General features: G+C 34.6%; 2 protein-coding genes across 9 annotated transcripts in view; one reads left to right on the plus strand and one right to left on the minus strand.

Moving 5' to 3' along the window:
• The first annotated feature begins 4,525 nt into the window (after window positions 1-4,525).
• LOC121319891 (U6 snRNA-associated Sm-like protein LSm8) lies at window positions 4,526-9,955 on the plus strand. The gene is made up of 4 exons (XM_041257830.1): window positions 4,526-4,700; window positions 6,040-6,080; window positions 9,076-9,203; window positions 9,400-9,955. The coding sequence occupies exons 1-4, from the start codon at window positions 4,670-4,672 to the stop codon at window positions 9,488-9,490; spliced, it is 291 nt and encodes a 96-aa protein (XP_041113764.1). The 5' UTR covers window positions 4,526-4,669; the 3' UTR covers window positions 9,491-9,955.
• Window positions 9,956-10,058: 103 nt separating this feature from the next.
• LOC121319890 (ankyrin repeat domain-containing protein 26-like) overlaps window positions 10,059-13,595 on the minus strand; it is a 34,798-nt gene continuing 31,261 nt past the window's right edge. For all 8 annotated transcript variants that reach the window (XM_041257823.1, XM_041257826.1, XM_041257827.1 and 5 more), the window contains 3 exons: window positions 12,378-12,636; window positions 11,071-11,116; window positions 10,059-10,846 (listed from right to left, as the gene is read on the minus strand). In XM_041257823.1, the coding sequence (XP_041113757.1) occupies window positions 10,698-10,846; window positions 11,071-11,116; window positions 12,378-12,636 (454 nt within the window). In that variant the 3' untranslated portion in view covers window positions 10,059-10,697. The remainder of the gene's footprint in view (window positions 10,847-11,070; window positions 11,117-12,377; window positions 12,637-13,595) is intronic.

Here is a 13,595-nt window from a genome sequence, read left to right on the forward strand (position 1 = left end):
AAAAATGCTGACCGAAGCAGCATCTCTAATAGAGGAAGGCAAATACTTCCAAATACTTCCTTTCTCCTCTCCTTTTCAATTTTACCACTGGGAGTCACAAAAGTCCAGCATTAGCTGACCTTAAAGTGCACAGAGGGTTATATGGGGACAGACTCTCTCTTAGGTACTGTGGTGCAAAGCCATTTAGTGCCTTATATGTTAATAGTAAGATTTTAAAATCAGTTCTAAAATGTACTGGAAGCCACTGCAATGAGGCCAGCACAGTTCTTGAGCCTGTTTTTTGGTTCTAGGCAGAACCCTCGCTGCTGCATTTTTAACAAGCTGTAAACATGACAAGACATGATGCGGAAGTCCAGCAAATAAAGCATTGCAATAATCAAGTCTTACTGAAACAAAAGCATGAATTAGTTTCTCAGTATCAGAAAAAAAAGAAAAGAGCAATGTTACGTAAGTGATAAAAAGACACTTTTATAATTTTTCGAATATGTGCCTCAAAACTGAAACCAGAATCAAATATAACCCCCAAGTTTCTTACATCAGATTTTACATCAGAGGTTAGGTTGCCTAAATCAATTTTAGGGAGTTTGCAAGCTCTAGCTGTTGCTGAGAACAGCAGGACTTCTGTCTTATCTGAGTTTTTGACAATTACTTTAAGGGTAATCATTACTTTAAATTAAACTGGTCACATAGGTTCAGAAGGAATAGCTGGTGTAATATGAGGATTAATAAAGGAGAGATGTACATTTAAATGATTAACACTTTTCCTATTATATTAATTTACTACTGGTTATCAAACTGGTTGACATTTGGTAAAAATATTTATCTAGTAGTTTTATCCTGAAATCTCAAACAACTGAATTGCAATGATTTATTTGTTTACCGCTTGTGAACACAGTAAACACCGCATTTTTCCTTTAAAAATAGCTTTGCTCATAATGGTAAAAAGGAAGGTTCTTTCATTTGTCACGATTAAAGGATGTGGGGGCGGCAACAGCAGACCTAAATCAACTTCTTTTCAGAAACATAAATCTTCAAATTGCATTATTAGACAGATTATTCTTAGGAACTAGATGGATGTGGCACACATGGGTAATCTGTTTACTACAGTGTTCACATAACATTTAAAATCAACGTTTCTAGAAAAAGAAAAGTGACATTATATTATGTTGGACATTTTCTTAAAGCTTTAAAATGAAATAACCTCCAGAAACCCCAAGATGTATGTGGGATTGGCCATGATTAAAATAATGATTTTACCTCACAAAATACATTTTTAAACATGCACAAAATGTGACAGTGAGAAAAACCCATAATTAAAAAAAAAAAAGATGACAGGTTCTAGAATGTGAATAGAACTAAATATAAAACAAATTGGATAATTACCTCTCCCCTGCGCTGTTTTGTGTGATTTTTAATCTAATTTGAGACATGACTCACTTTGACTGCCTTTTGAAGATCTTTTAGTTTTTCTTTTGGTATCTAGAAAACGTTAAATGGCATGGCAATGCCATTATTTCCTTCTAACAAATACATTAACACTATATGACACTCGAGACATATTAGTTCAAGAGAAAAGCTTCCAAGTATTAATGGTTTAAGGTAGGTATGGAAAAGCACCAAAAACAATTAGTGATTAAATAAATAAATAAGTACAAACTAGACTATTGAAGTGCAGTACTAAGTTTGCTGCACTAAAGTTGAATATGTGTCTCCACCTACTGGCTGAGTTGAGTACTACAGATGTTTATGAGTGATAACACATTCAGATGCAGACATTTTATTCCAGGAGTAGAGATATAGAATATTATATATATTATATCTTAATATATATATATATATATATAATATAGATATATATATATAATATATTTATATATATTATGATATAATATGTTTATATTAAGATAATATTAAATTTAAGATAAATTAATCTCATAAATTTTATAATGAAGTTCACAGTTTAAAATAGGACTAGCATGAGCATTAGCATTAGCAAAAGTATGTTTTTGTAAGAAGAAAAAATAAATGTTTTAAACCCATATCAAATGCATATGCAGATCAGGGCACACTAAACTCACTTATGGTCTTTAAAATAACAAATTCAAGCCCCCAGTTTACATGAACTCAACACAAGAACAGGGGTTGTGTGTATGCAATGCAGAAAAAAAAAAAACTTCAGAACTGGTCAAAGCACAACTAAAAATGTGCTAAGGTCTATTTTTTACTTCTTGTTTTACGTTGTTCATGGTGCACTGTAATATTTGAGTACCATGCTTCAACCAAAATTACAAATGAAACCGCTAGTGGCTAATCACATGCCAATCCCTGATGCAAGCAGAAAGGGACATATCCATGGCAACGGCACCCTGTCCACTGAGTCATGATTAAACCGCAGGCACAACATGGCTTTAATAGGGTTCTAATTTGTACAGGAATTCGACCAGCTTAACAATACCCCTTCCCTTTTTAAAGCAGTGTTTGTTTTGGAAATTGTTTCTTAATTGGGTTGTCCTGGGAAGTGTGGGTAGGGAATGTAAAACAAGTGTACTGTAAAGGCTAGTGTATAAATAGTGTAAACACTATTAATAGTGGTGGGAACGGTATTTCCAAAGCACTTGTTTAAGTAACGTCCTTTTTAGCAGCTGCCGCAGATGAATAATTAAAGCAATACGTATGACTGCACAAACATTTCTATTTAACTCAGACCTTTGCCTCTCACTGCACATTAAGCAGATCATTTCTTGCAGTCATAGTTAGAAAATACATTATTTACTGTATAGCAGAAACACTTATTTGCTTTTTATTTTTAGCAACGATTTTAGCAGATTTTATTTTATTTTTTATTTTTTTAACGATCCCTAACCCATAATTACAGGCAAGGTTTAAATAAGTTTCAATTATTTACACTTGCTAACAAATATAAAATAAAATTATTATTATTATGATAATAATAATAATAATAATAATAATAATAATAATAATAATAATAATAATAATAATAATAATAATAATAAATGTCCCAGGGTGTTTTTTTTATGTGTAAGTAGGACACAGTTGAAACATCGTTGATAAACACAGTCAGGTTCTGTGTCAAAGTAAAGAAAAAACATACCGTAACATGAGAGTAACAGAAGATGCTTAGGGGTTTACAAGTAAGGAGTGGAAGGGTTAATCTTCCACTATCTATGGAATTTCAGTAAAGGTTGGGGTCAGAAAACTGGGCTCAGGCATTACTGATACTTTGTAAAGCAGAAGGTTGTCATTATTGTTAACATACATGTTTTGATTTGCATAACCAAATATACAGTACATACATCATCCTATAAAAATAACAAAATCCATATTGAAAGTACAACACTAAAGAACCCTCTGTGACATGATGGTCTGTATCCATGCTTTCCTTGATGCTGAGAACTAAAATTAGAACTCCACTTAATACTGTACATGATGTGTCATGTCTTATTCCCTAAAATCAAAATCAACAACCCATATAAATTATCCCTCCATTCAAAGGTCAAAACTTTTGATAGCTTTAATTGTTTGCCAAAAACCAGAGTTTAATATTTCTAAGCCCCATGTTCTCAAAAGCTATTAGTTCCAGTTCACTGCATTCTGGTATTGTAGTGTGGGAGATGGAAATGCAGATACAAACAAGGTCTTTAATAGAAAATGACTTTAATATATTTCTCCAGCTAAACAATTCCAGCACACTCACTCTTTGAAGCACTTGCATACCTTATTATTAACCATTTTGGATTTTAATTGAAAGGCACAATGCACTGTGAATGCCAATTAGGATAAAAGCAGTTTTCATGGAAACATTTTTAACTGGAATTGCAGATAGAATTCAAATCACATGTAAACCATAAGCCTGTACTATATGCTATCATATATTTGGGCAGAAATTGATTACATACACGATGATCTCCCATATCATATTGTATTGTCTTTAAACTATATCATGTGTGTTTCTGTGTTTATCATAAGTTATTTTGAAAACAGAGACAGCAGGTTTGATTCCCACCCAGGACTGTATCAGCAAAATGAACATTTGAGGACTGAAAGCTTGTTAATTGCTTTGTTAGAAACACATTGCATTTGGGCCACAAATATAACCTTTTCCACTAAAGGCTAATTCTTTGAGCCTACACTACATTTGCATAAAGCATAATTTGAAATGTCTTTAAATATGGTTACAATGTGTCATAGCGGTATACTGTGTGATAGATCATTTGTATGACAAATTAAAACTAATCAAATCCAGGACATGTTTTGTCAAAATGAAAAACAAAAACTAAGAGTAGCCCACAGCAGCATGCTGCATGCATGACTCACCGATTAATATTCCAGGACATATTTTGTAATGAAAAGCCTGTACTAAAAAAAGATGACACATATTGAGAGGAAAACAAAGTACTGTACTTTCTGAAGAGTAGATTATCTTAAAACGATACACAATTCCGTTATTAAATCGAGCGGTTTCTGCTTGTTTGGTCTAACATATGTAAACTACACACAGCTGTGATCTTCTAGTTAGGTCTGTTCTTGCCTAGGCCTCTACGACGGAAGTGTCTCTCTCTCTGTGTGTGTATTTCGTTGGAGGAACTACTTTTTTCAAATTAAAAAAAAAAAAAAAACAGTCACGTAAATAGCAGGTAAAGACAGCACCATGTCTACAGCACTGGAGAGCTATATCAACCGTATCCTTTCTCAATGTATTTCTGTTTGAATTAATGAAAAAACGTGACGGGCGCGTAACTTAGTTCAGAACTGCCGCTGTGGTTAAGGCCTATTGTGAGATTTATTAACTGTCCAATGGAGAATATATATATATATATATATATATATATATATATTATATATATATATATATATATATATATATATACACACACACACACACACACACACACACATACATACATGTGGTTAAATGCAAATTTTATTGGAATACAAGAAACCGTGTATAAATAATGTATAACGTTTTTTTTTAATGACGGTACTTCCAGTGCAGCATCCAGAGAGCATGTACCGCGTTTAATAAAATAAAAATACGCGATGTGTATACACTTTACCAAACAGGCATTTTTGACCGAGACAGTGTTTTCAGATCGATATAGCAGATACTACACGCAAAAAGATAAATAAGTTGCACATCGTATGTCGCCTTCTTCGATATATATATATATTTAAAACAGCAAAAAAAAAAAAAAAAAAAAAAAACTGGCTTTATTTTAATATTCTTTAATAAAACCAACTCATTAAATAAATCTTGATTTCAGTTGAATATGGTTTATGTGTGTTTTATATATTTCAACATTTGAAAAGTTGAATTAAACTCCATGGATTTTGCATTCAATTTTCGTTCAGTGTTGCCACATATCCCATGTTTTGTAACTACTATCGTGCTTCTAAGCCGCTGCTGTCCTCTCTGTGCAGCTGTTACTTATCTGCCACATTTTTGCTCCTTAATCTTTAATAGTCAATTTTTAAAACAAAGTGAGAAAAGTACAGAAATTACGACTATTTATGAAATACACGTGAAAACATTACTGCGTATTACCTTTAAGTTCAGGGCAGTTAGCGTTGGATGTAATAGTAGCCACTAGAGGTCGCAAATTAACTTAACACAACACAAAAACAGCATTCTGCCAAATTTCTCATTCTTGACCTTTATTATATTAATTTAAATAAGAAACATGCGGAAAAGAAAATTATAGTCGAAAACTACAATTCAGCAGCAGAGCTTCCCATACTTCGCCAAACGCCTGAATCATCTAGCCATATGCTGGGTCTTGATTTTGTTTCCAGCTTCAGGTTGCTTTTCCATGGTTTTATTGATTAGTATTGCATGTATTTCACCGGTTGCTACGCAAAAAAAAAATAATAAAAAACCCTTGAGAGAGAGAGAATTTCAAGTGCGAGGTTCATGAGGAAAGAGGAGGCACAATATTATCCTTGCTACCAATTGTCTTTTAGTTGCCTTAAGCACATTTGCATTTGGAACAAAGCTAACATTCCTTAACTCTTGGACACCAGGTACTGTTGCGATTGTTACATCTGATGGGAGAATGATTGTGGTGAGTATTTCAATGCATTCAGTATTTTTGTTTAATTTCACATGTGTAATCTAATTCGAATTAAAATTCTCAAATTCAAAGTTATTAGCGTGACCAGTATTAAGTATTGATGACAATTGGCATGTTACATACTGGTAACACTATGTAACACAATTTTTGTTCCTGGGTAGTAAGTGTTATTTCCTAATTGCTTATGCCTCAAAAGTATAGAAAATGGCTATTATTCCCCACAAACTTTGCTTTTGTGACCAGGGCAGTGATATTTTGAAATTTACCTATTTCCAATGAGAAAACGGGCGAATTTGTGTCTTTTCGTTCACATAAAGTCAGAAAAAAACAACATATGAATCCAAATTAACATGTATTTATACTAAAGTAATACAAAAATGACTACAAAAGATTTAGAAGTGAGTAGTTTTTCGAGATTTACGATTATACTGTAAATCACTTTCACGAATCAGCTCCCAAATGTAGTCTCCCATCATGTTCTCGTTATACTGTCCTTGGTAGCGGCATTCAAATTCCAGTATATCCTGGTGATAGCGCTTGCCTTGCTCCTCCGAGTACGCTCCCATGTTCTCTTTGAATTTATCAAGATGAACATCAAGGATATGGGCTTTGAGGGACATCCTACAGCCCATTGTGCCGTAGTTCTTCACCAGAGTCTCAACCAGCTCCACATAGTTTTCGGCCTTGTGATTGCCCAGGAAGCCCCGAACCACTGCGACAAAGCTGTTCCAAGCCGCTTTCTCCTTACTAGTGAGCTTTTTGGGGAATTCATTGCACTCCAGGATCTTCTTTATCTGTGGTCCGATGAAGACACCGGCTTTGACCTTTGCCTCAGACAGTTTAGGGAAGAAGTCTTGAAAGTACTTGAAGGCTGCCGACTCCTTATCTAGAGCTCTGACAGATTGTTTCATAAGGCCCATTTTGATGTGCAGTGATGGCATCAGCACCTTCCGGGGGTCCACCAGTGGCTCCCACTTGACGTTGTTCCTCCCCACAGAGAACTCGGTCCACTGTGGCCAGTCCCACCTGTGGTAGTGCGCCTTGGTGCCCCTGCTGTCCCAAAGGCAAAGATAGCAGGGAAACTTGGTAAAACCGCCTTGGAGACCCATCAGGAATGCTACCATTTTGGAGTCTCCTGTGACCTCCCAGCCGTACTCATCATACTTCAAGGCGTCCAGCAAGGTCTTGATGCCAGGGGAAGAGACTGGTATTTGTTACCATTATGGAGCAGCACGGCTTTGAGGCTCCGGGATGAGCTGTCAATGAAGAGGCGCCAGTCATTCTGGTTACAGGCGATTCCCATTGCCTCGAACAGACTGGTCACATTGTGGCAGAAGCAGAGCCCATCTTGACGGGTGAAGAAGCTGGAAAAAGGTTGGTGACGCTTCCTCTGATCTGCGACTTGCACACTTTCATCCAACAAGTTCCACTGCTTGAGCCTAGATGTCAAAAGCTCGGCATTGGACTTGGTGAGACCAAGATCTTTAATCAAGTAGTTGAGGTCTTTTTGGTTGGGGTAGTATGGATTTCTCTCCTCAGCTCCACCTCTAAAATTGTCATCTGGATCTACAACGTCTTCCTCGCTGTCTGACTTGCTGCTCTCTTCTAAAGACGGCTGCTCTCTCTCCGGAGGAGTGGGTACGGGGAGCTCATAGCAGTGTGGCACCGGGGCGATGGATGAAGGAAGGTCCGGATACGTGATAGCAGGTGCATTCTTGCCAGTCCGACATTTGGAAGGGTCCACCATGCAGAAGTAGCAGTTGCTTGAGTGGTCAGTGGGTTCCTGCCAAATTCTTGGGATAGCGAACTTCATGGCTCTCTTTTCCCCTCTGTACCATCCTACAAAAATACATTTATTTCACCCATGACTAATGTGTAAGAGATTCTCGCAACATTTTTCATATATGATATATTTTTTCAGTAACATTGAAAATTGTAAAACATTTTAAAATGAAAAACTTTTACAATTTTAAAAATTTTAACAAATTTTATAACAAAATTCCAAGCAACAATTGTCCATCTTACCTTCCAGAGTTTTTTTGCAGTGCTCGCAGGTGAAATGAGGTGCCCAGGGTTTGTCTTGATCCCCGACAGGCATGCCGAAATATGCCTTGTAGGCCTCACACATCTTAGCAGATGCTTCCATGGAGTACTTTTTCGCTCTTGTCTTGATAAATTGGCCGCAGACATAGCAAAATGCGTCTGCCGGATGCTTGCAGCCTCTTGATGGCATCTCAGAAAAATGCAGATATGTATCCACTTAGGCAGCTTGAACTAAACTGAACTGGTGGGCTTAAGGCCCCTGTATTTAAACTACTATTTATATTACTGGAAAGTTCTAGAAGTTACTCCAAGTTTACTCAGCACTGAATCTATCTGGAATGTTCTGGAAAATGGGTAAATTTCAAAATATCACTGTCCTGGTCACAAAAGCAAAGTTTGTGGGGAATAATAGCCATTTTCTATACTTTTGAGGCATAAGCAATTAGGAAATAACACTTACTACCCAGGAACCAAAAAAAAAATGTTACACTGTGTGTGTAATCACCACTGATTCGTTCTTAAAATAAACATGTAAATAGATCGAATTTGGTGTACAAATAATGTCAGCATAATTTTCCCCAGGTGGTTCGACAATGAGATATTAAGTAATCAGCGCTAAATATTTCTGTATGTGTTTTTAGCCTAATTATGAGAATGAGAAATGTGCACATCAGGTGGCAAAACCTACATAAAATATGTGCATTTATTTAATTATACGACAGCTATGTCATAATGTTAACTGAAACTCCCATCTTTTTTTTCTGTGTGATTCACTGCTGAGCTGTTCATGTTGGGTGATGGGCCAACTTTCATGCTACAGACAGTTGTGTTATAGCGTGAGAATATGCAGTTTATGGTTCCATTTCTTCTAGTATCCACATCAAGATAAAGAAATATTGGGCAACATAAGATTTATGCTCTATATAATTTTTTTTTTCAACAGGGGACATTAAAAGGATTTGATCAGACTATTAATCTAATCCTGGATGAGAGTCACGAACGAGTATTCAGTTCTACTCAAGGAGTTGAACAAGTGGTGTTGGGATTGTATATTGTTAGAGGAGATAACGTGTAAGTATGACAGGAAAGTTCCTTACAATTTTTTTTTAATTTAGTTATTTATTAGTACTGTTTTTTTTTTTGTGAACAAATGTCATACTTTTTACTGGGATAGATACAGTACCACTGTAATGCGACAGCCATATCATGTGTCTGATGATTATTTATGCTGCATTAATACTGTGCATATGTTTTTTTTATTTTGCAGGGCAGTAATTGGAGAAATTGATGAAGAAACAGATTCTGCTCTGGATTTAGGAAACATCCGTGCTGAACCCCTGAATTCAGTTGTACACTGACATCTTGAGTCAGAATTAAGGACTTGTCAGATTTATTTTGTTCTGCAGATGTTGTGGTTTGAGAATCAATTTAAAAAGACTCACTACTTTTTTGGGACTGTTTAGTGAGGTTATTTTTTTATACACACACACACATTTGATGGAGATTGAGTTTGTATTTGTTACTCATTTTATGCCAGCATGGTCTGAAGGATGAAATCTTATCTACTTTTAAATTATTATCCATGTAATAATCTTTATCTGGTTACAGAAATGTGCAAACAATCTATATGTAAGGAGTAATGAGTAGCAGCTCTCATTTTAGCAATATCTTCTTCAAAATCACGTGGCCATGGAAAAAGCCAATAGATCATCTGCATTGTTGATGTTCTTTGTTAGTTGTAACACTGCAGTAGATTTATTATTTGGGCTACTCGGCTATTTATTTCACCAACATTTATAATTAAAGTACCCTGTTTTTTTATAGTAATGTGTCTTGTTTGACACTGAATTATTTAGTGTTTGTTTTTTTTTTTAAAACAGCTTCAGATACAAATTGCAATTTATAGGGGCCAGTTTGTGAACCAAGGTTATCAAAAGCCACTCTTCAGTGCATGGAAGTGACCTATATTACATACATCCAAAGGAAATGAATATGTCAATCTTTCTTCTCTGTAAAATAGTTAAATTGTTTTAAACAATGAAAAAGAAAAGTCTTGTCTGCAGTTTCCTGTTAATAAATTGATAACTAATCGCAGTCAGACCGAATACCATCATTACACCAAATGTCATAAAAGTTTTCAAATAAAACCCACATAAAAACAAAAATAAATGATTGTTGCACCATTTAATGGAATGTACAAAATGTAGTGAGTCTACAAATACCTTGGCAAGTATGCATCTAATACTGCTTGGAAAATGGAAGAAACCGTAAAATACAAAACAAATATTCCATTGCATAAAAATAAAATAGGGTATACATATAAAAAAAAATTGAAGGATGTGGTGTTTATTACATAAAAAGTAGCCTGGAACAGTTGAATTACAGGTTTATATCAGTAATGCTGATTTAATGAAAATATGGCTCTACATATGAAGACACTTAAAAACAACGTTTTTTCCCTGTAATGATTTTGTTTTCTATTTTTTACATTCAATATTTGTTTTAAAATATTATTCACATTGAACTGACATTTAATGTAAACATGGAACATGCATAATCTTCTATTTATATCATGTAGTTTTTCTTTAAGACTTCTAAGTATTGCTGAGTCGCTCTGGCAACAGGATCCTGGTCAAGGTTTAGGCTTTTTAGAGAGCCTGCAGCTGATCCAACAGGAGACATTCTTGTAGATCCACCGTCCAGATCAGCTGTGGCTGTAAATAGATGCCAAAATGGGATAATGTAGAATAAAAGATTTCTTCTGACTGATATAATATATATATATATATATATATATATTATATATTATATTATAGTGTGTTGATCACACACGCACTTATGTTAAATTAGTGTTCACACATTAAATGTTTGTTGTATGTTCCAAAGCAAGGAGACACTACGAAAATTCAATATTACTAGGGCTATACAAACAACATACCATGGTCTAGTTCCTTTGTGATGCTTTTCTCCAATTCATTTTGCATCTGAAAGCAGAATTTGAAACAAAATTAAAAAAAAAACAGTACAAGAGAGTTGAGGGAAAAGGGGGTGTTACTGACCAGACAGGTACTGGAGCTGAATACGTTGAGATCTTAAATTCTGTCCAAGAAATCCCGCAATGTGTTTTTTTGTTTGTTTTGTTTTAAATCTTTAGAATTGGTTGCACTAGTCATTTGCATTATATGAAGTTATTCAAAATGATCGTCTTTCTTTTTCCCTATGAAATTCTGACTACATTAGATAAATTGTGAAGGTTAAGGTTAGCGCATACAGCTACACACCTTGTCATGTGTCAGGCTGAAGAGAAGAAAACAGACTTTTGAGCTAGGAGCTGAAGGAGTAAGAAACAAAAATAGTTATGTACAAAGTTGTTCTAGAATCCCACACTAAAGGAAAATGGAAAAATAGAGGGAAGAGGAAATCGTCAACAGGTTTTTAAAAAAAAAAAAAATTGTCTTGAGGATTCAAACAAGTGAAGAATAAGTTTGACAGCACAAGTGCCAATTTCAAGTAGACAACCTGAACTCATGTTGGACACCATATAAACACTGAAGACCAATATTTCAAATTCTATACAGTTTTTCTGGAGAACATTTAAGCTCTTGATGTTTTTTACATTTGAAAATGACAGCTTAGAAATTAAATATGTAATTATTTTTTCACAATTGCAAAAAAAATCTCAATATAATTTATTTTCAAATTTAAGACTACAACACAATATAACTTTCAGTCATCTACCAAGAGAATTTTTTTTTTTTTATTTTTTTTTTTTTTTTAAATCACTGGTTGGAAAGTTAACAAGTAAGTTGAATCATAAGGCAAGATTAATAAACCGTAATGTGCCTTTCAATGTGGTGTTAGTCTACTTTTGAAAAACGAGTTTCTGATCTTTAATATTTTTAATATAGCTGTTTAAAAAACAAATACAGTCATAACAATAACGAAGAAGCTGTTGATTTATCTGCATCTGTCAATATATTGTTTGGTTTTTATCTACCATGTTCATTGGCATTAAAAAATTGTCACCAACAATAATGTATATACCTTAATATTGCTGAGACTTAATTTATTTGTGAGGTGTAAAAAACAAATACTGTCAGCAGAGACATTTTTTTCAAAACAAGTGGGGAGTACTGACAGCCAGGGAGACCGATCTGGTTATATCAATATACGAGCCAATAGTTATAAAATAATCTTTAAAATATTTAAAACTTTTATATTATTATTATTATTATTATTACTAACCTTTGCTATGTAAGCATCCATGCTGTTTAGAGACGAGCCATCTCCCACTGGGTTCAGGAAACTTCCTCCAAGCCCTAGATTTCTATTAAGGGGGCCCAGAGTGCCACCAAAGTTTCCGATGCTGCCCTGAAGCCGATTCATGTCAAGGACAGGACTTGCAGTCAGGCTCCCGTTTACAATGCTGCTAGCTATGAACGACTTGTTGCGCTGACGCTCATTCAGCAGCTTAGTGTTGGCTTCAGCCAGCCTCTCATTCGATCTGAAACACAAGACGACCTTTTTATTTAGAACATGCTGAAGCCACAAATTTGTATATATATATATATAGTTTAACAATTATTTTGTAATGTACAATTAGCATACAGCAAGTATCTTTTTGGGTATTCCAATTAACACATCACTAAATCAGCAGGAATCCTAGGAACCAGTTTGCTGTGAAATAACACAGAAAAACACCTTCTATGCTGTCAATTTTTTGTTTGTTTTACACTTACAGTGGGGCAAAAACATGCAAGGCTTTCTTTGTTTGATAACTAAATCAATACAATTATCATACATAATCATCAACAGAAGTAATTTTGCTTTAAATTTATGTAAACATACTTGTTCAATAAAAATGCTTCTGGTGTACAGAAGTCAAGGTTGAACAAGGCACGCTGTCACATGATGGAATGTAGCTGCAGTTTACTTCAGTATCCAGTGCGTTGTTACTACTGAACAATCTGTTACAGACGCCGAAAACGATAAAAAAAAAAAAAAAATCACCCCTAAGATCGGGTCATCCAGATGACAAAACAGCAACTCTAAGATAAACTAATATGAATACTATTTTTTGGTTTTTACTACTACTACTACACAGAAGTATTTGTAATGTCTAACGTAAAATGGCAAGTTTGTTTATATTACTGATTGATGACACTGGTGAGCTTGTAACTTCCTTTGAATTTAAAAGTGTATAATAAATACTTCCTGTGTTAACTGTTATTCAATAGTACTGTCTGTATATTTTATAATGTGATGGGGGGGGGGAGGATGACTCGATTTTAACCTTTTATTTAATTGCGGAATAGCTGTTTTTTTTTTTTGTATTTTACCTGGATTTTTTTAAACTAGAATCCCTGCTAATCAGAAATGTTTACATTAGCCTTACAATATTATTAATGACCATATAATTTCAGAGAGTGACTGCACAGCAACCTCAGTACATACTTCAGTATT

Source organism: Polyodon spathula, chromosome 8 (assembly GCF_017654505.1).
Source record: "Polyodon spathula isolate WHYD16114869_AA chromosome 8, ASM1765450v1, whole genome shotgun sequence".
NCBI classification, from domain to species: Eukaryota; Metazoa; Chordata; class Actinopteri; order Acipenseriformes; family Polyodontidae; genus Polyodon; species Polyodon spathula.